The following is a 26,130-nucleotide window of genomic DNA, read 5'->3' as shown; positions in this document are numbered from 1 at the left end:
TATATACATATATTTCAAATGGTACAAAGTAACTATAGATCCAAATTAGAAGACAGTTGATCATTCTTCATAATCTCCAAAATTTTCATTGAGAAAATCCTTTTTTAAAAACCCACTTTCCATGATGTTGGCCCAAAACTCTGGTCTTCCCATTATAGGATACTTCATGACACACAGTTAAAGCACTGTGATTATCTGATAACCAGTCAAAGTGCAAATAAGAAATCCATTTGGCTTGTAATGTGTTAGATGTTTTAAATTCTTAAAATGTATTTTCCGCAGAGTTGGTTTTCCTGTATTAGTACAACAAATGCTTCTGTTAGGTTCTTGGGTGAATCTGAAACCAAAGAAAGAAAGAAATTTCAGGGAGAAAAGAAAAAAGTGAAGGCATAAAGAAAGGTGATCAGGCAGAAAATTGAGAACATCTTGAATTTTTAGGATGTTCCTTCTTTCAAGTGATCTGAAATTTTAAAAAGTGTTAACATCTAGAGCAATTGTTCTCAGATGGTTATCAAAGCACATTGACAGACCACTATATATTTTTATCAACTTATTAAATTTTGCCATGCTAAGGCGATAGTCTTGCACAAAGTCTGTGCTGAAAAAGCCCCACACTTGGCTTAATGACCTCCTGCTGCCATCTTGAAATTATTAGTAATTTTTGAAAAAGGGCCCCATGTTTTTATTTTGGACTGGGTTCTATTATTCAGTCAGTCCTGTGTCTGATGAGTATTTGAACTGAGTAGGTCATTCCATGTCTTTGCATGTTGGCCTGTGGTAAGATGTAGAGGGGTGGCATAAGGTTCTAGTCATTGCCGAGGTTCAAGGACACAAGCATTTTTCTTAGAAATTGAGTGTCTGAGTCCAGGCAGTATAGTTTTAAGTATACTTGAAGCTCTCAGGGTTAGGTAGAAACAGTAATAAAAGTTTGCATTCAAAAGTTGGTCGGGCCAGTAGTACAGTGTATGAGAAATCTTCATACACATTTTTATCCTCTCCATATAAATAACAAATGCTTCCAAACCTTTACTTCCTACATTCCAGTGGCATTTATCACCTTCTGTTTTCACTGTGTTCTTTTTTATCAAAGGAGGGAGAAAGTGACATTCAAAAAAATTGTCATTCCTTTATTTCTAGCGTCCCATCATTTACTCTTGGACCCTGTCCTCATGGAAGACCAGGGACTCTGTGATGTCCACTGTCACATCCTCAAAGCCTTTATACATTAACTTTACAGAATAGAGGCTTAAATATATTTATTGGCTAATAAAATGAATGAGTTCATTTGGAGCCAGGGGCAATTATGATATTGTGCTAGCGTAAGTTGGCTCATTCTTTCTTTCTGCAATCTCCAAACATGCATACATCTCTCTTTCTCTCTCTCTGTCTCTCTCTCTCTCTCTTTTTGCCTCTGTCTTGCCATACCCCAGCCCCTCTATTTTAAAGACATTCCATGCAAAATGGAATGGAGATCAGGATTGTAATGGCTCTCAGAGTACTTCAGACCTGGTGGGATTTTGAGTGAAGAAGCTGAAATATGTCAAAGTCAATACTTTATCTTTTCAGTAATAAAAAAAAATATCATGGAGATAAACAAATTCAGAGTCACCATTTGTGGGATGGGCCCAAGTGACTAATAAACAAATAATTGCAGTGGATTTGTGTTGGGCTGATCACAGAAAAAGGGATTTGACCAGCTGGCAATTGTAGTTACATGAGCAATATGAGTTCACCCTGTTAGAGGATGAAATTTGATTCTACATTGGGCACCAACTTTATTTTCTCACTGTCTGAAAGACGTTAACACACTGGGTTGTAGGAAGCTCAAATTTGCCTGATACTTTTCCAGGTATTATACCAGATTGTGTTCTGCTATTTTAATCTGCTTATTTTTCTTTCCAAGTGACTTTGATTTTCTCCTCATTTCATTTCCTTCTTCTTCCTATCCCCCCAAAAATCAATGTTCACTTTTTACCTGTGAATTATTACAGCATTGTCAAACAACTTATTTCCTTTATGGAGAGGACTGTCTTCTTAAAGAAAGCCATTGTTCCTGAATACAGAGTGTATAGATTTGTTCCTGAATGCATGAGCTATTGCTTTTCAACTTTATATTTTTTATATGAGTTTAAAGAAAATAAATAAATCAGTAGGTATCTAAAACCATAGGAAAAAATCTCTACTTAATATTTAAGTAGGGTAGTCTTACTGTAAGCTACCAACAAAACAATTTTAATAAAACAATTGAAACAATGATCAAGCAGGGGCAGGGTTAAAGTTTAGCCATGAGATTTCACTCAGACAAACCAAGCATCACTTCAAGAGGGTATCTGTCACCAGCTTTATTCTACTGGAGGCTCTCTATAGGTGACATTTATTCAGGAAGCTTCCTCTTTCCCCAAGATTTATTCTTTCAAATCTCCTGAAAGGAAAGCCTTTGTCTAATTCTACTTATTTTCCTTCATTATGTCATATTGTCACTGAGATCAAATTCCTAAAGTTAACTATTTACCTTTAGATTGTGGTCATTACATTGGCTACTTTTCAATCTGGGGTATCTGCATGTCTAAATGAAACAATGAATTTCTACTCTTTACCCTTTAAAAAAGAAACATCATAAGAATATAAATTAGATTATACTTTGAGGCATCTTTTATCTACATTTCAAAGACTGCTGAGGATTTTGGCTTAGGATGATTATTTGGGAACTAACTCCTGTAATAGGAAGGTTTTAGGGAAAAAAACCTACATAGGGAAAAACAATGACATTCAGGAAACTTTCCTGCAAATACCTTTACATTAGAGTTACTTTTTAAAATAACATATAAAGGAAACTCTGTCATTAACAATCTACATGTGTTTGCTCATTTTTTCCCCTAAGAGCACTCTCTTTGGATCAATCTTATGCATAAGAATAAAAAAAGGTGATTTTTCTATATTTTCCCCTTCATTTTGATAGGAGCTTGAAGATTTTTTTTTATCCTAAAGATCACCTCTTAGCTAAGAACAGAAAAATAAAAACATGTTTTTCAAATTAAAGTACATCTGTGAATTAAACTCTTTCAAAAGTTAAATTGTTAGAGTCAATATTTGAAGTGTACAGACATATTACTCTCTAATGGGGAAAACACATGAGGCATACTAGAAAAATTGATATGAAATATATTCTTAGAGCATATAATCTAAAGACTGTTGTTGGTATGTGATTTATACAGAATGGAAAACTCCTGTACCTATCATCTGGACTTCATTGGTGCCTTTGTATTTAAGTGTTTATTTTATTGTGAATTTCTTGATAAGAGAAGGGGAGAAATTGTAAGTCAGTAGAAATGTCTGAGTTCTCTCAAGGTTTAAAAAGTACACTTTTTTCTAGTGTCTTCTTTTTCCTTCTCTAAAGACAGACGAGAATTATCAGATGACTGATGTGCCCTTCATAAGGCTGTAGAGCAGTGTCTCATTTCCTAACTTGAATTGGATGTACCTGTCAGAACAGGTACATCTTTTTTTTCAAACCCATTTCTCTCCCACACTCAACTGTCTGGGTTGCATTCAGCCCACCTAGGGCAGTAGAAGACATTGTGCGCTACAGCCTCTATTACCATGATCAGATTCTGCACTGTACTTCTGTGATGCTGAAAAATATCTAGGATGTATTTACAACATGCTTGATGCTTTCAAAATATACTCTACAGAAGCTGAATTGAAGAAAGTAACATAGGTCACATAAAGATAACATTAACAATTTTTGTGTTTTATTTTTATGTTATAGCTTCCAAAGAGCCTCCTCATTGGTATTCTTGGAATTTCACTTATTTGATCCTGAAATGACTTGCATGTTGCTCTTTACTGAGTTCCAAGTCTGGAGGCACCATGAGAGCAGGACTTACCATCAATAAAGGGTGATCAGTTATCATTTGGAATAGAAAATAGAGATTTAGCAGAAAATACAGGGATGAGCAAAAGTAGGTTTACAGTTATAATACAAATAAATAATACAATAACAATAAATAGTAATACTGGAATAAACTGTTTCACATTCTCACAACTGTAAATCTACTTTTGCCCACCCTGTAAATCAGCAACATGTCTAAAACAATGGTGATCAGATTCTAATCATAATTCTGTAGTTACACTGGCCATAATTCAGGGTAGCTTAAAACTAACTTGTAAGGGCATCTTCAGATTACTTGGTAAAGTCATTTTCAGTCAAACTGCAACCAAAGGAAAACCTGAAACCCAAACTGTACCAGGTAATTAAATGGTTTCTATGGATAATTTGCATAAACTGGTTTATTTCTGTAGGTGTTTTTTTTGGTAGGTGTTTTATTGAAATGAATACAATAATCCAAGCTGAGCTTCTTGGGTACTCAAAAATGTATGTTAAACTAGGGTGATTCACAAATCTCTTGGCTGCAAGCCAGGGAGGTATAGCCATTTACTAGCTAAAGTGATTAATATAGGCAACTATATTTGACACAGAAACATCTCAACCTGTTTTATATATGAAAAAAATAAGCATTTAATATGGTATTATGAAACATTACTTTTGTTTTCTCCATCGCAAAGCTGCAAGAACAAATTTTAATTTTTGAAAAGGCAATACTGAGAAGACAGATCAATTTAAGATTCATAATATAGGAGTTGGAATCAGAATTGCTTTATTTTGAGTCACTCTTTTGGAAGATTTCAAGGTCAACATATTGAGATGTATAATTGGTGGAGCTTCCTCTAAAAGATATCCAATACATTAAAATATATATACGCACAACAGGGCTGGTATTCATGGTGTGTGTGTGTGTGTGTGTGTGTGTGTGTGTGTGTGTGTGTGTGTAGCCATACTGATTGTTAAAATAGTAACATAACTTTGCACTAGTAAAGAAATATTTTCTTTCTTTAGACACACAGGGGAGGCACACAATCCTCCTCTGACCCCCTTTATTATTCCCAGACTTTCTTATGGTACAATTTACAGAAGGTCAATCGCTGGCATAGCTGGGCTTCTTCATCCTGCTCTAGCATTATGACACAAATCTTGATGATTTGGTAGCCTCAAAATACAAGGTGGGATGTATTTTGAATACAACTTCTGATAACCAGAGTAATCAGGGAATGATTATTCACATCACAAAAACCTTTCATTTCCCTATAAGATCATGAAAGAATTCTTTTAAAGGATCTGTACTTAAATGCGGACTATTTCAACAAACTATGTGGACAAACTAGATAACATCCTCATTTTACTATCTATTCTGAGCACCAGAGATGCAGGATGAACTATCCAAATAATTGCCTCACTAAAACCTAGCTTTATTTATGAGCTAGTAGCAGATACACTAAAGTGCTCAGTAGAGAAAAGTTAACTTCAATCTCTAAGTTCTTGTTGATGGATGGATACTGATAAGGATGGTTAAGAATGGTTTCTATAAAAGAAAAGGCTTTTTGTCCCCTGTTCAAAGCTTCCCTGGGTGATATTTGTATAACACAAAGGAAAAGAGTGCAGTTAGTAACATGCATGAGACATGAGAAATAAGTAAACTTACTCTTGTGGTCTTAATTTTATTGCCTGTAGCACACATCCATCCAGAATTATCAGGGAGTGTCTTACATTCTTCTCCTTCGAGACAAGGCTCCATTTCACACCACCATTTCCCAATCACAATGGAGGCTGTACAAAAATAGAAAAATAAGTGTCTGCATTTGTTCAAACAACCAGGGTGCTGCTGCTGTGTTCCTCTGCAGATGCAAGTTCTCATTGAAGTGAGGTCGTCTTTAACCTTCCATGACTGGCTAAGAATACTCTATTTAGAAGAATAAGATTTTAATTTATAAGTTTTACAATGCAAATGTAATTATGTTGTCTAGTTTCATCAAGCAACAATTTTATCAAAAATTTCCCTATATGATAAAATCTTATGGACAGGAAGGCTTACTTATTGGAAGACTTTTTATTTTGTTATTTTTTGTAACCAAAATTGTGTACTATTTCCTTCCAGTGAAGGGAACAAATTGCTAAATGCTGTTCAGAGTGACTAAGCTATTCTTTTCAGAAAAACCAGTTTATCTACCCAGCATTAGGGTTTATCACTCAGTCTAGGGCCTTTGAGAATTTTAAAGGCCTAAAAAAAGAAAAAATGAATTGACTGAAAGTACAAAAGAAAACCTGCAAAATAAAAAAGAATAATAATAAATGAAAATATTTGTTTACAGTAAAAAAATATATTTGTTACAAGCTATGGTTTCTTTTTGATATGTTTGATATCATGTAGGTGAAACATGCAAAAGTTGAGTCCCTGATAAAAACAGCCCTGTATCACAGGGTGATATCAAGGTTGACCACAATAGGAAGCTGGCAATGGACTTAGGGGATGTATTTACAGCACACTGCTTTTGATAATGAGATTTTATGAGACCAGTGATTAGATTCACTCAGTACAAATCAAGAAGCTCACATTTTTCTTGCTGCCCTGAGTGAAAAATTATTTCTGAACAAGCATCAGTCATTTCGGAAGCTCCACAAAGCGTTAGTTTTAAACAAATCCTCCTCGGGTTTTTCATCCAAAATCTTCAAAATTTCTTCCAGATTTTTTATTGTGATACTTTCTGATTGGCTGTTTTTGCACTAGACCAATCTAGACCTTTACCTCATCAACATTCAACTCCTGACATGGCAAAGATGAGTCCCCGCCATGACACTTCATTCTCACAACAACAAGGAAACCAAAGGACACCTGTTAACATCACAGAGAATTAATAAGAAAATGGAATTCAACCCCTGCTGGTGTGACTCAGTTTGTTGGGTTTCATCCTGCAAATCCAAAAGTTACCAGTTTGATACCTAGTCAGGGCATGTGCCTGGGTTGCGAGTTCAGTCCCCAGTTGGGGCACATGTGGAAGACAGCCAATCAATGTTTCTCTCTCACATCAATGTTTCTCTTCTTCTCTTTCTCCCTCCCTTCCCCTTTCTAAAATAAAAATAAAATTAAAAAAAAAGAAAACAGAGTGGAGAAAATTACACAGTGATGCAGGAACACATTAAAATATTCTCTCCATATTGCCTTCATTAGAGGATTACATTGTTAACTTAGACGCAGAGTGGTTTGAACACCCAGATATCTATCTGCATTCAGTTTTTCCTTCTACACTATTCCTACTTTAGTCTTTCCCTACTTCAGAATCCAATCTTCCTCAACTTTTGAGTAAAAATTGCTACGCAGGATTATATATGCAAAATCATGTCTGCTCTAGTATATGGAAAGCTAAGTCTTTTTTTCACAGGTAATTTTGTTTATATTTGATTTATGCTTTACATGTGGATCATACCAAACCAAGTAAAATGTAACTTCAGATTACTTACATTGATGCAAACCCCGCACTGTTCAAGGCTGATCCCTTTCATTTCATCCATTCTGCTTTGGGTTACTTTGAGGAAGGGAATGGAGAAGGAAATAGGGGAAGCAGTGTAAGTACTTAGGGCACAACCCAAGGGCTGTAGCTCTTGAGAAGAGTCACTATTTAATTAAGCCAACTGTAAAGATGGCAAGATGGTGGAGGAGTGAATGGAAGTCACACTGACCTCCTCCCAGAACCAATCTGGAATTACAACTAAATGGTGGAGAAATCACCCAAACAGACAACTGAACAGTAGTGAGAGAGAAGCCTTATAACCTCGGACAGACAGAAGAATCAGCTTCAGCACAACTTGACTGAAAAGTAGTGTGGTAGAGACTCAAGAAGTCTGGCTGGATGACCATGGGTGGCAGTGCCAGAGGGATATTTAAATAGCTAGTTGTTTCACCCTAAGAAGAATGATAAGAGTGGGGTCTAAATCAGCCTACAGTACGAGAGTCCAAAAATTACACAGATAACAGCCATCTGTGAAAAGCAGCAGGGTTGCTCTCTACCAGAAATGGGTGGCTGGAAATGCAAAGAGCCATTTAAAGGGCCAATGCATACCTTTTTATTGCAGCTTCTTACCCTAGGCTCAAGCAAAGATGGGGGCAAAGTGGACTAGAGATGCCTGAGGAGAGACTGGAGAAGGAGACTTTGAAGAGAGAACTGAGGGAATAGCCAGTGGGATCCTGGTGCTGACTCATACTCCACACGGCAGCAGCCATATGTTCTTACATAATTATACGAAAAATTATATTTTTTCTATGAATAATTATAGGACAAGAAATTTGAAAACCTGGGTGAAGTGGAAAAGTTTCTAAAATATATAACCTTCCAATGCTGAATGAAGATGAAACAGAAAGCCTGAAGAGACTAACAGCTGGTGAAATTAAAGCACTAATCAAAAAACTCCCAGTACACAGAAGCCCTGGACTGGACAGTTTCACAGGAGAATTTTACAGAACATTTAAGGAAGAGCTGACCCATGTCCTTCTCAGACTATTCCAAAATTACCAAGAAGAGGGAAGACTCCCAAACTCTTTTATATGAGGATGGCATCTTCCTAATCCCAAAACCAGATAAAGACACAACCAAGAAGGAAAACTACAGGTCAATATGGCTCATGAACATAGATGCTAAAATCCTCAACAAAATATTGGCAAGCCATGTCAAGCAATACATTAAAAAGATCATCCACCATGATCAAGTGGGATTCATTCCCGGGATGCAAGGATGGTTCAATATTCGCAAATCAATAAACATGATACATCACATAAACAAAAGGAAAGACAAAATCACATGATTATATCAATAGATGCAAAAAAAGCATTTGATAAGGTACAGCACCCATTTATAATAAAAACATTCAGCAAAGTGGATATAAAGGAGGAATATATCAACATAATAGAGACCATATATGAAAAACCTACAGCCAACATCATACTTAATGGGCAAAATCTAGAGGCTTTCCCACTAATATTGAGAACAAGACAGGTTGTCCTCTTTCACCACTCTTTTTAACATAGTATTGGAAGTCCTAGCCACAGTGATTAGACAAGAAAAAGAAATAAAAGGCCTCCAAAATGGAAAAGAGGAAGAAAACCCATCATTGTTTGAAGATGGCATGATAGTGTACATAGCAAACCCTATAGACTCCACCAAAAAACTACTTGACCTAATAAGTGAATTTGGCAAAACAGCAGGATGCAAAGTCAATGTTCAGAAATCAAAGACATTTTTGTACACTAAAAATCAGATTGCAGGAAAAAAAAAATCCCATTTGCTCTAGCAACAAGAAAAATAAAGTACCTAGGAATAAACTTACCCGAGGAGGTACAAGGCCTGTACTCAGAAAACTATACAATGCTGAAGAAAGAAATTAAGGAAGATGAATAAATGGAAGCATATACCGTGACGAAGTAAACATTGTCAACATGTCCATACTACCCAAAGCAATTTATAGATTCAATGCAATCCCTATTAAAATACCATGGACATATTACACAGATATAGAACAAACATTTCAGAAATTTATATGGAACCATAAATGACCCCAAATATCCACAGCAATTTAGAGAAAGAAGAATAAAGTAGGATGGAGCACAATACCTGATTTCAAACTATATTACAAAGCCACTGTAATTAAAACAGTATGGTACTGGTGTAAGAACAGACATATAGATCAATGGAATAGAATAGAGAGCCCATAAATAAACCCATGTTTCTATGGCCAATTAATATTTGACAAATGGGGCAGAAGCATGAAATGGAGTAAAAATAGCCTCTTCAACAAATGGTGTTGGGAGAGCTGGACAGCTACATGCAAAAAAATGAAAGTCGATCACCAACTTACACCATACACAAATATAAACTCATGATGGATAAAAGACTTAAATATAAGTCATGACATCATAAAAGTCTTAGAGAACACAGGCAGGAAACTCTCAGATATTCCATGCAGCAATATTTTCACCAGTATATCCCCTAGAGCAAGAGACATAAAGGAAAGAATGAACAAATGGAACTTCATCAAATTAAGAAGCTTCTGCACAGCTAAATGGATGGAACTGGAGAGCATTATGCTAAGTGAAATAAGCCAGGTGGTGAAAGACAAATACCATATGATCTTATCTGTAAGTGGAACATAATCAACAAAACAAATAAGCAAGATAAATATAAGCAGCAACACTGAAAGAAAAAACAAACAACTCTAATGAGAGGGGAGGAGAGTGGGGGATAACGGGGAAAAGAAGGGGTACAAGCCAAGGAACATGTATAAAGGATCCATGGGTAAAGCCAAAGTGGGGAAGGGTTAAGGGTAGGAGGTGAGGGTGGGCGGGGCAGAGGAGGGTGGTTGTGGGAAAATAGAGACAAACGTATTTGAACAATAAAAAAAAAATTAAAAAAATAAAATGTAACTTCATTAGATATGCAAGCAAATATAGGAAGTAAAATCTTCTAAATAGTTTTATCCATATGCCAGTCAATATGATAGTTTCCTAAAACACAGTAATAAAAGAAAACATAAATCCTCCACAGGGTTCAACATAATTGTGAAAGTTATGTATATTTTCTTTTTTAATAGTAGTGCTGCGCACCTGGACACGGAGTACGGAAAGATTCTGGTCATGGGTAAAACAGTACTTATTTATGCAAATTTATAGGTGGCAATATTAAATAAGAGAAGCATATATTTCGGCAACAAGAAAATCATACATAGTGCTGAAAGAGAACAACAGTAAATCACAAAGCCTTGGTTCATGTAAGTGAAAAGTCAGTGTTGGCAGCATTTATTGAGAGCCTGCAATCTGAAGCTTCCTTGTGCTAGTGCTCAACCTGCTATATTAGCCATGCTGTCCCCCTAAAGCCTTTCTAATATTTCAGTATTACTGCCCTGCATCTACACCCTTGGGAATGGAAGCCCTCTGAACTTAGTTCTAAGGGAAACTCTTTCCTAACAGTCTTAGGTTGAACATTTCATCACACTTTCCTCACAAAGGCACAGGAAAAATGAATGACAAACAACCAAGGCTCAGCCTACTCACAGAGGACCCTGTTCTTTTTTTTCAAGCTGCCTTCTACACCCTCCAAAGTGACCTACTTCAATGCAAGCTAACAAAACAGTTCCTCTCTCTCGAGCAAGATTATCTTCTAAATGACAATGTAGATAGAAAAAGAATACATCTCAAGACCCATATATCCCCTTTAATTCAAGGTTGTAAAGATATGCTGATTCATAGGGGAAAATAAAAAGCTTTCTAAGAATAAAAATGTCTTTAGCCATACCTATACACTCTAAGAATCCCATTACACCTTCCTCTCTAAATAGTGATTGATGACTTGGCATTGCCTCTGGTTTATCAGAATCCAGTTCATTCTTGCTTTTCTAAAGATGCCATTGCACTGATTTTGTTTCTGATTTGTTCATTACATGGTCATCTTCATATATATCCCTTTATGCTTTAGGTCAAACATTAATCTTCACTCCTAATCATGTTCATAAACTTGTATTTCCTGAAATATCTTTAAAAATTCACAAAGAGAAGATTTAAACATTGCCTTCTCTTTTCCTAAGCTGGAAGCTGCCTAAAACCTTCAGATTAATAAAAGGAAGTAATGTTAATGTTATTTAACTTTTTTGTAATATTTTTCTTATGGATATATTTATAATAAGACAAATTTAAATATTAAAAATTCTTAGATGTCTTAAATTATAATGGTCAGTGCAAAAATAAAAATGATAACTGACTTTTTGTATACTTTTTATATGTTTCTGTATTTGATACTGTGAGAGTATTATATCACAAAACCCATGTTTTTCATCATTATAATGCCAACTCATTCTAGTTTTGTGTTCGAGATTCAAAGAACTGTAACAAAGCACTTATTGACTTAGAGGAAATGAGTGAATTCTCTCTGCTATATTAATATAGAAAATAAAATTCAGGTCAACATATTTATGGAAAAGTAATGTTGAGGGGATATTTGGATTCTTGTAAAATTAACTTAAAAAATAACTTGGGCAAGAAGGCAGTTTATATTGCACTTAGTTCTTCCCACTCTGAGCTACCATGACTTGGTTTCATTGGTTATAGTATTTTAATAAAATTCCCACTAGTGAAAAGTTTTGAAGACATGAGAAATGTGTGAGGAAGATGTATAATTCTGTAGGACTTTTCTCCCCTAAAAGAACTGAGTTAATTAAATATCAGTTGCAAAACAAACTCTCTCTTATGCGTGGTGATTACCAAAGAGGGTCTTAAACGTCACTTTTAACCCTGGGGTTCTGGGATTTGATCAATGATTGTGCCATGTTCAGGAATACAGCTGATCTTCATTTTTTTCAATAATGTCCATCTTTCTATGAGAGAGTCTTAAAATCACTAAAGCCACTTAAATCAAGAGTCTTAATCTCACCTTTTTACCAAGTCACATTGCAGTAGAGGAAAAAAAGAGACTAGAAAAAGAGAATCAATCCATCTTTCAAGGATATATCTTAAATAGGGCAGAAACCCTTTTCATTTTATTGTTATCTTTCTCTTTGGGGCATTTTCCTGAGGGAACAGAACAAGATACCAATATACAATAGGCCTAATAAATACAGCAATTACACATTATATTATCTAAGAACTCTAATCCCATTGTATAATTTCAATAGATAATGTTTTAATCTCAATTCAGCACATTCTATACTGAAAGCACTACCCAATTTGCAGAGACTGTAAAATAATGAACTTGACACAGCCCTGCTCTTCGAGCTTACACTTTAGCTCAGTGTGTCTCAACATGGACTTTTTTGGCATTGGGTCATGAATTATGGTCAGGGGGCATAAATGAGCAGCCACAGATCCCTTGACCAGGGTTGCAGTGGAGAGTAGGAAGAGAAAAGCTTAATAAGGTTTAGAAGGCAGGGAGATTGGGCTTTTTTCTTTTAACTTAATTTTTATTATTTTTTTTAAAGAGTGGTCAGTCACTAAAGAAAGGATTCATATTTAGCGAGCAAAGGGAAGATCTCATTACAGGAGTGGATAGGGAAGATGAACTTTGCAGTGATGAGCAAGATGGAAAAAGAAAGAAGCAAGCAGCTAAAATGCCACTAAGCACCATAGCATTCAAATAGAGACAGGATAAGATCTTGATTTTAAATGCCTACTCTACAGTTGTGAAGAAGGGCAGAGTTGCAACTGAGGAAGCTTTATGGCCAGAAACTCAACCATATTAACTGTAACCCTAACCACACTGGATTCAATTACTAGCTTACTCATCAAGTAGCGAGGTACTTCCTGGAGGGCAGGATTGACACTGCATTCATCTTTGAATAACATAAAGTAGCTCAAGACTGGTTTGCAATTTAAAAATGAATAAATTAATAAAAATGAAAGAAAAATAGAAAAAGAGTGCCTACATCAAAGGATGGTGAGGATTACATGAAAAATGCCATTGTAGCACTGAGCAGTTTCTGGCTTTTAGCTATCATCATCTTTGTCACCATCATAATTTTTATTACTCTAAAGGATAAAGTCACTCGAAAACAGAAAAGACAATTCTTCACAAAGTTAGAGAGTAAACCATTGTCCTTGGATATTATGCCCAACTCTCAGTTCACTTCTATGACTTAATGAGAGTTTGAGCGTAAATTAAATGGTTCAACATACCATTTCATTCATGTCCCCAGAAGTAGGTTATAAGTGCATCAATAAAGACACATTTTCAGGCTCATGTTTGTTGCAACCTGTCATGCAATTTAAAGCATGGAACTCCATTTGTGGACTGGCAGAGCTCTCTAGTCTCCGTTTTGCACAGGTTGTTTGAACAGGTGTTACAATGCTCTTTTTAAAAAGACCTTCAGTGGTTCTCTGTGTGTTACTATCTTCCTCATGCAAACAGAAAATCAAAGGAATTGAATACCATTGCCTGCAGTCATTCCAAACTCCCTCTTTCCTGTGAGCTCACGTTTAACGATAGGATTTAGTGTAGAGGCATGTGTGATGATTAAAAATATAAGCTCTTGGGTATATAATAGAAGAAACTGGGTTTGGATTTATATCCCACCATATCCTGGTAGTATATCTTGGGAAAGTTCTTCAGTTCTGATCTCAGGTTCCAGCGTTATAAACGGAGTTAAAAATCACAACTGATTATAGTAAATTTTAGATGAGATAAAGTACTTACCATAGCACCTAATAAACTTTATACTCAACACATGGCAATTATTACTATTATTTATTAATGTATCCCCTATCCAGCTATGCATGCACCCATCCAATTACTGTTTTAGAGACTTAATGCTTTACCTTTAATGGAAGCTTATACTAATTCTGGGATGCATATATTCATTTTATCACTTATGACTATTTCTTTATGGGATTTACAATATATTTCAGGGTCATAACAGCTGATGATGGGGTTATTAGCATTGCTCTCCTGTACAAATACTGTCCAGCACTTTTCAAAATAGGGCAATTTTATGTTGGTGAGGGTGCAGATGAGGGTGTAGATTGTGAACTGGGCAGTATTTAAAGCCAGTATGATACAATTTCCTTGAATGGTAGTTTTTCTTGAAGGCATTTAAAGACAAAAGTTATCCTCTATTCATTCAAATCTATTTATTAATTGCTGTGCTGAGCATAAAATAAACACAGTTCTTACTCTTACAGGAGATATACGCTAAATGTAATGATACAATAATATATACTGACAAATTGTGATATGCAAAAAGATACAATATGCTATAAGGGAAACTAAAGTGTGGATATGATTTAGGTTATCCGGGTGGTGGTGGTAGGAGTTCTCATTGATAAAACAATTTAACAAATACGAAATCAACAAATAATAAATTTATATTAAATCATATATATACGTATGCACCAAGTCTGTCTGGAAGGTATCCAGCCATGTAATATGAAAAAATAGAAGATACAAGGCACAAGAATTATTGCACATAGGACAATGACACCTTAGTCCCCTTGAAAGTAGCCACCTTGGGACCTCAGACAATTCTCCCAATTGTCATCAGCTTCCCCATCGTGTTTTCCTGAGTCTCATCAATGGTCTGAAATATCTTACCTTTCAGAGGAGATTTTAGTTTTAGGAAAAGCCAGAAGTGACAGGGCACCAAATCTGGGCTGTGGTGGGCTGAGTCACCTGGATGATTTAATGTTTTGTCAAAAAGCTGCATGAGACATGATACATGGGTGGGTGTGTTATTGTGATGAATTGCCAATCACCAGTTGCCCACAGATGCAACCTTCTGAGTCATCTGAATAGTTTCTGTGGAGGAATTTTTAAGCTTAATGCAAAATTTGATGCAGATTCATTGCTCTACTTGCTCAGTCATCTTGAATGTGATGGCCACACAGTACACATGCTCACTTAAAGGCATCTCTGCCCCCACTGACTAAAACAGTGAAGTTGTCATTGTTCATGCATGTGCATTCCAGTCCACTCTCTTTGGCTGCCAGGTTACATTGATGTTATGCAAACTGTTCTTGTTATATTAATAATGGCTGGATTTTTTCCAGACAGATTTCATCATATATATTTATATATATATATGGCTAACTGCACAGAAATTTGAATTTACAAAACATAAATCTTTTACTTTTCCAACCTGTCTTATCAGAAGTTAGGGGTTCAGCTCCTTCTTCTTTGACAAAAGCTGAAAGGAAATTTTTAGAGACTTTTTGTCAACTCAAGGACATGCTCATGATTCCTGCCAATAATAACATTGTTCTTCTTAAGCTGGACACCCATGCTAAAGCCCCTGGCTTATTCTGAATTTTCAATGTGGTGGTCCCTCCTTATCCACAGTTTCGGTTTCTGCAATTTCAGTTACATGCAGTAACTGAAATAAGCCATGCAGTGAAAGACAAATACCATATTATTTCACGTATAAGTGGAACCTAATCAGCAAAGCAAGTGGGCAATGAAAATATGACCAGCAACACTGAAAGAAAAAAAAATAGTAATGAGAGGGGAGGAAGAAGGAGGGTAACAGGGAAAAGAAAGGGAAGAGTCATGTCAAAACATGTATAAACAACCCATGGACAAAGACAAAATGGGGAAGGATTGATGGAAGGAGCTGTAGGTGGGTGGGGCAGGGGAAAGTTGTGGTGGAAAATGGAGACAAATGTATTTGAACAATAAAAAAAATTAGAAAAGAATAAAAGATACACAAAGATAGGACCCTACATAGTTCTAGGCATGAAATAGATTCTTAATAAATATCTGCAGAATTGAATTAAAAAAAAGAAAAAAAGATACACACTAAAAAATGTAAAACAATTTAAAGTAATTTTACCCTAATAAAATTTTTTTATTTGCTTAAAAAAAAGGATTCCAATGACATATTTAATAGAACTAGAACAAATATCTGAAAAATATATATGGAACCACAAAAGGCCATGCATAGCAACAGTGATCCTGAGAAACAAGAACAAAGTTGGAGGAATAATGCTACCTACTATCAAACTCTACTGTAAGTCTTTAGTAATCAAAGCAGCATGGTATAGGCATAAAGACAGACACATAAGTCAATGGAACAGTATAAAGAGCCCAAAAATAAATCCACACCTTTGTAGTCAATTGGTATTCAACAGAGGAAGCAAGCACATACAATGGCCTATATTCTCATATTTAACATTCTATGTTTAAAATATTTGTGTGACCCTGAAGTTAATAATATACAGTAATTTGTAATTTTATTGAGATGCAAACATTTTGATGTTCTTATTTTGTCAACCACAGAAATCTTTACGTTTTACCCCTAATTCTAAATGTAATATATATTCTTTTCTAAAATTCAAGACATAAAGGTGCTTGTCAAAAGGAACATATACATCACCCATACTTGCATCAGGTAGAGGTAGACTATTATATTTGGGTATGTTTTTTTTCTCAAACTTTCTCTTTGATTTTTCTTGACACAGCATCCAGAATGATTTTTCTTTTTGAATGTAGTTACCTTATTCATATATACAAAAAAGGGTGTCACTACCATTAGAGGAAAAAAAATGATGGCTTTTCAAAATGCAAATAGTTTCATGTTACTCCTCTGCTTAAAACTCTCTAATGGTTTCCATCACATAGAATTGTAAACACCTTACTATGTAGCCTTCAAAGATCCATGCCATTTGACTCCTTCGTCTGTCCAGTCACAATTTTTACCGTTCCCACCCTACTTCACATTTTGCTCCAGTCCTTCCAGCTCTCTAGCTCTTCAGTGAACCTATCAATCTCTTTTCTGATTTGGCTCATCCTCTGTTTGGGGCATGCTCTTGCAGGATTGACATTGACCTGGCCCTGATTCAGTTGTGTTTGTTCAGAGTGGCCTCTCCTGATAATTTATCTAAAATAATCCACACCTACCTGACCCTGCTACTTTCTCCTTCTAGCATGCTTTGATTTTCTCCACAGCAGTACTACTACCTGAATTTATATAATTTTAGTGTACCTGGGTGTTTATCTTTCCCTCCCACTTGGTTGTAAGTTTCATGAGGTTTGAACTTTATATTCCCAAGTGTCTTGAGCATTCTGGAACATAGTAGGTGATCAATATTTATTTTTTAAATGGTTGAATAAATACATACACCAATGTAATTTGTAATATAAATTTTTTCATAAAAGATTATATCACATATTCTGTCTTGTACTCTAATTTAAAACCTAACCACTCAACATACACATTTTTCCTTGTCTATAAATAAATTAAATGCATCATTATTTTAACACCTGCATAATATACATAGCAGGGCTGTATCTTAATTTACCAGTCTCTTCTTATTGGAAATTTAAGTTCGTGTGTGTATGTGTGTGGTTGCTGGTTTGCTATTAGAAAAAATGCTTACATGAACGTCCTCGTGTGGATAGTGAAATAGCACAAGGTATTAGACCTCTATTCACTGACCTCAGTATTTGAGTTCTGGTTAAGAAAGAATTTGAGTCAAGACTCAAATTATAAGAGAAAGTTTATTTAGAAAGTCACAGAGGTAGAAAAAAATGAGCTGTAGAAGAAATGGGCTCAGGAAACCAGTTACAGAGGCAAAGGAAGAGGCCTTGAAACTTATGAGAGAGAGGCAAAGAGGGAGGAAAGACACAGGTGTTCTCTGGGGGGTTGAGTGTGAGGGGGTGGAGAGAGAGAGAACAAACACATGTGCAGAGTTCCTGTCTGAGGGTTTTTTGGGGGGTCTCTCAGGGGAGGGTCAACATAAAATATTCATCAGTTTTTCAGGTGTGTCTCCTTAAGGTTGTGGTCTCCACTGATTGGTCAGTACCAGGGCAGGGGTTCATTAGTCATTGCCGCTGGTTCTGATGTCAGCTATGGCATTGCTCCATCTGGTTTTGCTGCTTTTCTGGGCCTGGAGCTAAAGCACAGCTGAAGCCTAGATATCATCTCTAGCTCTCAGTGCTTAAGGGAGTGATTGTGCAAGGGCTTGTAATTTTGTCTATCACTAGGCACCTGGGGCTCTTCTTCCGGCTGTCCCTCGGCACTCAACCTATAGTGCCAATTCTGCTCATGACTATCTAATCATCTTCTACACTTGCACATATCTTTTTGCAAGTTTATTTAATTATTTCCTCAGGATGAATTCTAAGGAATGAAATTTCTTTATTGTTGTTGAAACACAGGTGTCTCCACTTTCCCCCCAACACCCACCCCCTCCTCACCCACCCCACCCTGGACCCACCTACCTCCACCCTCAGTCCTCTCCTCCTTTGGCTTTGTCCATGGGTCCTTTATACAGGTTCCTTGATGATTCTTCCCCTTCTTTCCCCTGTTATCCTCCTCCCCCTCCCCTCTGGTTACTGTCAGTTTGTTCTAATTTCAATGTCCCTGGTTATATTTTGCTTGCTTGTTTGTTTTGTTGATTAAGTTCCACTAATAGTTGAGATCATATGGTATTTGTCTTTCACCCTCTGGCTTGTTTCACTCAGCAAAACGCTCTCCAGTTCCATGCATGTTGTTGTGAAGATATATATCACAAGCTTTAGTACTTGTGATATATATCTTGTCATATTGTCCTCCAGAAAAATTGTAGTAACTGCTATTTCTACCACAAGTACCCACTTCTCTACAAAGCTTTCCCAACACTAAATTCCTAATGATGTTAGTGTGGCCTGGCTTTTGCTTTTCTTTGGTAGGGGGGTGGTACAGAAGCATATTACTTAGCTAGCCAGTGAACCCAGCCAACTGCCAGCTTTCATATTCCCTTTCCACTGTCTATAGAGTAGAATTAATATAGCAATAAAACCTCAATTACTTTGTTAATAATTTCTCCTTAAAGAAACCCAAATGAGAGGGCTGTCACAGAATGAAGAGAGAATGAAGAGGTCAAGACTAGTGGAGGCTCTGTCAAAATCAACCACCCGCCCAACCAACCAACCAACCAACCACACTGCATTTGATGCCTTTGTGTAAATAGATATTTCTTTTTGGTCCCTAACAAATGGGATGCACTTACAGCACATGTATCTTTTAAGTTTAGACAACTCAGTGTGGAGAATCTTGCTCTTTTAGAACAGAATTGTCCTTTATGTTTTAATCCCAGTAGAATTTCATATCCTTGTGATTGTTGCTTCTATTTGATCCATTTATATTAATGGTAAAAAAAAAATTGAATGGGGATACCTGAGTAGAGAAGAACCCTAAAATGGTTCTGTATTTAAAATCAAAAGGAAGAACAGGTTTAAAAAATGATACTTAGAAACAATGTTTAAGCCACATGTACATCTGTATATCTTTTGGTGCTAAGCTCTCTGTGTTCTTACAACTTTAGAGGAAGTATTTTCATATATAAGTATTTTTCCAATTTGAAAGAACTTTATAAGGTTATTATTAGATTCTATAATATAATTTTTTCAAGAATTGCTATAGATTTACTATAATCAAATAAATGCCAGCAAAGTACCCTTTCTACTTTTCAAATATAAAGTAATAACATTTATAGTTATTGATATGTTGAAATATCACTTTTGGTTGATCCACTTTGCAACTGATCCCAAATTATATTATTCTCAGAAAATTCTTTGCATCAGATATCTTTGCAAAATGAGCGCTTGCTGTCTTGGCAGTAATGGGAAAGTTGTACACTGATTGAAAGGCCTTTCATTTAATCTCACTCCCACTAGAAAAGATCAACATAGATAAAATTTAAGTAGAAAACACATTTCAGATGCCAGCAGTAAAAAAGACTTTTTTCAGCCTAATGAAAAGGTATCAATTTTCTCTACTTTATTCAATAAATTGTAAGTCATTTTCTAAATGAATTAGATTAAAGGAAGTTCAGACTCCCAGCGAGATGCTCTTGGCATTGATGGAGACTTTAGACAAGGGAGAAGACCAGGGCATGTGAAACCTCTTAGGGCTTTTCAGATCTATAAAAAATGTTAGCAAGCAAGAGACAAATATATCTCTAACCCTGAACTCACCTATTGCCTGTATAAGTACTACATACTAACCAATTGTACCACTGGAGCTCCTTGAACTCATCTATTGCCTGAGAAACCAGATCCTAGGGAATTGAGCAAGATCCATATTTTCTCTTATTTTATTAGGATGTGAAAAGTGGTTGAGTGAATTACAATTGAGAACATGGAAATCTTAGGAGGAATGGGGCCTGGATGAGGAGCTTGTGGCTCTCAGTGCTTGCTCTGCCTCTCTCACAGGTGTTTGATAAAATAAGAGAACAACCTGCTCTAAAGTCATTATATTCATGCAATCTCTGAGGAGACTTCAATGGCTTTAGGTTTATTATAATAACTGAACTTCAGAAAACATAACCTGACTTTCATGTGAGGATGAAATGTGTAAATCTTGAACATAGGGCAAGCTTGGATCTAATTTTATTTGTGTGTATGTGTTTGAAATGGCAAAATAATTTGATAATTTGTAATTTGGCAAGAACTGCCCAATATCCCCTTGGCATATGCCTTTGCCTACCAATCCCCTGAGAAGTGGAAAATAAAAGCCAATTGTTTTCTTAATTTCCTCTATAGAATGGCACACAACTAGCACAGTTATTTTTGTGGAATTTTCTAGATGGCTTAGAAGAGTTTAGCTTTACTTATCAGAAAATATTTATAGACTCTGTTCTATGCTTAACACCACTTAACATAGGCAGTATGAGCTACATAAAAGCATGCCAGAGCTTCTACATATGAGTTTAAAAGTAGATGATGAAATGAGAAATAATATAAGGTTCTTATTTTTAAATGCTTCACTTACATGTGGAATGTAAAGAACAAAAATGAACAAACAAAACATAAGTAGATTCAGAGAACAGACTATTGAATGCCAGGTTGATGGGGGTTGGGAGGATGGGTGAAAAGATGAAAGGATTAAGAAATAAAAGTTGGCAGTTATAAAATATTCATGGGATATAAAGTACAGCATAGGGAATATAGTAAAATGTAATAACTATGTATGATGTTAGGTGGGTACTAGACTTATTAGGTAAGTCTAGTACCAAATGTACAAGCCTAGTGCCAAATGTCAATTGAAGTGTCTCGATTTGAGGGTTGAGGTTCCCTGAAAAAGGTAAGGAGGGTTGTAGTGGTAGTGGTGGTTTGAAAGCTTACTGTAATAACAATAGTGACTTAGTTGTGCTGATTCATTTTAGTTTTTGTATTTACCGTCTCTTTATGCCAGGTGATACTAATTTTCCATTTTCTATTTTTAGGAAAATTACTGCAATGCTTGCACTTACACCATTGAACCAATGGCAACAACCAATAACTTTGGACTGCCTATTCAAGCAACTTCAGTTAAGAACTCTTGCCCAACTTACTGCCTAACATATACCTAACGATTAAGTGATACCAGAGGTACTCGAGATTATACACACACACACACACGTGTATCTCCACATTCATACATATATACACACATATACACACTATATATACATATACACACACATATATATACACATATATATTTATGGACTAAATGAATGAATAAATCCAGATTATTTGACTGCACCAAGGCCAGATCACTGCAATTTCTATCCACTTAGTATAAATATTCACAATAGCCAAATAATAATTTTTTTCATTCAAATTTAGAAATTCAGATGGCCTATATACCATCCTAAAAGTGGCTTTCTGCTCTCATTATGTGTTTCTCTACTCTGCATGCACAATCACACCACACTTCACAATACACCAGATGCAGATTCGGTGGAACTGGCATAGTAAATCAGGCATTTCCCACAGCCCTTCAGTGACAGAGGTAATGTCGTGTTTTCTTGATTACAATCCAGATATGCTCACAACGGGGTGATACTAACTGTTATGGTCTAAAGCAGCTAAATTCAATTTTACTAAACTATTAAGATTCATTTGCATGTCTCTGGAGCTATTTGGGCAAGAAGAGGAGAACATGTATGAGTTACTCTCATGGTGAAGTGTTTTCTGAGGCCTGCTGTAGCCAAGGAAAGAAATTGGGAAAAAATCAACCATTAAAATTAAAAGCAAAATATAGCAACTAAAGAAAAGGCTTTTAATGTTTATTTATTGTTGATTTAATACTATTTTCTGTCCTATGTGAAGAAGGCAGAAATCTCTCTCTTCCTATGAGCCATGGAGAAAAAGTCTGAAAATCTTCTTGAATTGATAATATTTGATAAGAAGACAGGTCTAAAATACATTTTTTTCTTGGGTTCTGAGTTTTTAAGTTGGCTCTAGCCCAAGTGCTGATTCAAAAATCATTTCATTTAACTTTCTGAAGTGACTACTTTTCTTAAAGAGAAAACAACCACCAGTACAACATACTTTACATGAAATTCTAAGTAAAGACATACAGCTTTATATTATAGAATTTTGTTTTGTATTATAGGATCTTGTTCTACAAAAAGAAATATACCAGAATTACTCCCTTTCAATTATGAATCTTATTATACACCATTTATTGAGACATGTCCCTTTTTAAAGCAGAAGGGTCTTCAAGTCCCTGATATACACATCCTGCTATTGACACATTTCTGAAATGCATGATGCTATGCCAAGTAGTTGTGCAGAACAATGAGACAATTGTCAGTTACCTTTCAATGAACCCCTTCCTAGATTTTAGTTTAAACCAAGGCTCATTATGTGGGAGTAGAAGAATTAATATTCAATTTTTTTTAGTTTTATATCGATATTTATTGCTAAAGTTGTTGTCATATAAAGTACCAAGAGGTAGCCTTTATGAACAAATAAACATTAATCTGAAACCAGTGTGCTCTTATCTGCTATTTGGCCTCCCCAGCAATAATTCTACTTTTTTCCCCTCATAGTGATATCTTTTGGAAAACAAACTTCTCTCAGGTTTCAACCTCTTTTGGTATTCCTTCCCCTTTGCCTCAGTGATTGGTTCAGGTATGAATGAAACTAGCACATGAGTCAATTGCAGAACTTTGACTGACTCTTTTGGGAAAAGGAAGCTGCCTTTCCCATGGGACTGCTAAACTGTTAAATCAAATTTCAAGTGTACAGAACTCTCGCATAGAGTAGTCCTGCTTGAGGAAAAGGAAATGTGCACAAAATCACAGCACAGATATGGTGATCAAGAGACCAGTACACCAAGCCTTGAGCTCTTTTTGATAGCCTGAATCCAGGTGTAATTGCAGCTAACTTGACACTTGGATTTCTCAGTAAGAAGCCACTAAATTTTCTGTTTTGCTTAAATCAGTTTGATGCCTCTGTAACTGAAAAATGGATTTTTTAAATCCAGATTAAAAAATCCAGATTAACATAATTTATACATGGTTTTGAAGAAAATAGGGGTATGATTGTGAGCTTTATTTAAAAGCTTATTATCTGAAATAAACTGACAACAATCTATTATACATACTCACACAGACACATGCCTATTATATGAATTTCTTGAGCAGTGAATCATTAAAGCAATCAGGATGCTCACAGGAATGGTTGAGCGTGGTTGCAAAATAGAGGAAAAAATGAAATATGCGAAGTGAAATAAAGCAAAATATACAGGGAACTAATAGTGAAGGGAAGGAAACTGAGACTCAAGTAAATGATTTGGAATAGAAGGAGGAAACAAACATTCAACCAGAACAGAATGAAGAAACAAGAATTAAGAAAAAAAAAAAGAGAGGCTTAGGAACCTCTTGGACAACTTTAAATGTTCCAACACCTGAATCATAGAGGTGCCAAAACGAGAAAAAGAAGAGCAAGAAATTTAAAACTTTTTTGAAAGAATAATAGAGAACTTCCCCAATCTGACAAAGGAAATACACTTCCAGGAGATCCAGGAAGCCCAGAGAGTCCCAAAGAAGTTGGACCCAAGGAAGCACACACCAAGGCACATCACAATGACATTATCCAAGATTAATGATAAGGAGAGAATCTTAAAAGCAGCAAGAGAAAAGGAGATAGTTACCTACAAAGGAATTCCCATAAGACTATCAACTGGTTTCTCAAAAGAAACCTTGCAGGCAAGAAGAGGCTGGGAAGGAGTTTTGAAAGCCATGAATTGCAAGGACCCACATCTAAGATTACTCTATCCAGAAAATCTATCAATTAGAAATGAAGGGCCAATAAAGTGTTTCCCAGATAAGGTGAAGTTAAAGGAGTTCATCATCACCAAGCCCTTGTTATATAAAATGTTAAAGGGACTTATCTAAGAAAAAGATCAAAACTATGAACAATAAAATGACAACAAACTCACAGCTCTCAACAGCTGAGCCTAAAAAACCATAAACACACACACACACAAAAACTAAGCAAACTACTAGAACAGGAACAGAATCATAGAAATGGAGATCACATGAAGAGTTATCAGTGGGGAGGGACGGGGGGAGAATGGGGAAAAGGGTACAGGGAGTAGGAAGCACAAATGGTAGGTACAAAATAGGCAGGGGAAGGTTAAGAATAGTATAGGAAATGGAGAAACCAAAGAACTTATATATACAACTCATGGACATGAACTATGGTGGGGGGATTGCTGGTGGGAGGGGGGGGTGCAGGGATGGGAATAAAGGGGAGAAAATAATGGAACAACTGTAATAGCATAATCAATAAAATATACTTAAAAATAAGAGTGAGATCTCTGGAGTTAGATTCCCTTGCTTCAAATCCATACAGTCAGATATTGTATGGCCTTGGAAAAAGCATTAATATCTTTCTTCTCCAGTTTTCTAATCCCTAAGATGGCAATAGTAACAGAACCTAGCTTAAAGGATTGTAAAGTTGAATGGCTTAACATAAATAAAGCCCCCGACCAATGCCCAGCACAAAGTAAGGGCTAAAAAGCCTTAGCTTTTGTTATTATCATACAAGTAAGCATCAGCTGACCTCATTCTGATATAATTCAATATATTGTGTCCTGGTACTGTGCTGGGGCTAGGGACAAACTAAATAATTTTAATCCATGCTTTTAAGGAGCTCTTAGGATAATAAAAAATATTATAACTTAATTGCAATCAATGTGGTCAGTGCAGTGATTAAATACTTTGAAATCATTACATTTATGGAGTACATACTGTGGGCCAGGCACTGTGCTCATTGAATTGCATTGATTCTATAATTTAATCCTATAGTGGTCCTGGGATGTGAGCACTATTATTATCCCATTTTAGAGAGGAGGAAATTAAAGCAAAGGAAGGCTATATAACTTGTCCATGTTCACCCAAATGGAAAGGGACAGAATTGTGAATCAGCGAAGCAACTGTCTCCAGAGCTTACTAGAGGTTGAAAAGTGATGTCTGAAATAAGTGCTAAACCAATGAATAGCATTTGTAAAGTAAGCAGAGTTGAGTAATCTCTGTGTAGGTAAAACTGCACGTGAAGTATGACCTAGAATGCTACATTCTGGGAAATATTCATGGTTCAGCATTTCTGAAGCAACAGTGTGGTTTGTTTGTGAGTGAATGAGGGTAAATGAGACTGAGTGTAGTTTAGATACTGTGGAATTCGATTATGGTCTTCTTCATTATCTAGGCTTTATACAAATGCAGTTGCTGTGGCCAAAGATGTAATGATAACAGAATTGATCACTTTTGATGGGAGTAAGTTGTCTCTCATCCCAGGTAGTACTGTTTCTCCATCAGAAGAATTGCCTCTCCTGGGCCATGGTTCCTTATTTGGAAAGTGCAACCTACTAGATGGTTCTGGGAATGAATGAATCCATTTGGCAGAAGTAAGTAGTGTGTCCTTTTTGGATGTTTCCTTCAGTTCCCATCTCCATCAGAGGCAGTTGGAAGACGCTGGCTCAGCCTTTGCCTCCCTCTTCCAGTAGCAGAC

General features: G+C 36.0%; 1 protein-coding gene across 1 annotated transcript in view; it reads right to left on the bottom strand.

Moving 5' to 3' along the window:
• Window positions 1-319: 319 nt before the first annotated feature.
• Window positions 320-26,130, bottom strand: part of TAFA1 (TAFA chemokine like family member 1) — a 636,921-nt gene continuing 611,110 nt past the window's right edge. The window contains exons 3-4 of the mRNA XM_054595690.1: window positions 5,541-5,665; window positions 320-337 (exon numbers count right to left, since the gene is read on the bottom strand). Coding sequence (XP_054451665.1) covers window positions 320-337; window positions 5,541-5,665 — 143 coding nt within the window. The remainder of the gene's footprint in view (window positions 338-5,540; window positions 5,666-26,130) is intronic.

Source organism: Pteronotus mesoamericanus, unplaced genomic scaffold (genome assembly GCF_021234165.1).
Source record: "Pteronotus mesoamericanus isolate MK-2021 breed Mesoamerican mustached bat unplaced genomic scaffold, CSHL_Meso_final scaffold_54, whole genome shotgun sequence".
NCBI lineage: Eukaryota > Metazoa > Chordata > Mammalia > Chiroptera > Mormoopidae > Pteronotus > Pteronotus mesoamericanus.
The sequence above is the reverse complement of the archived record's forward strand: the minus strand, read 5'-3'. Positions and strand labels throughout refer to the sequence as shown.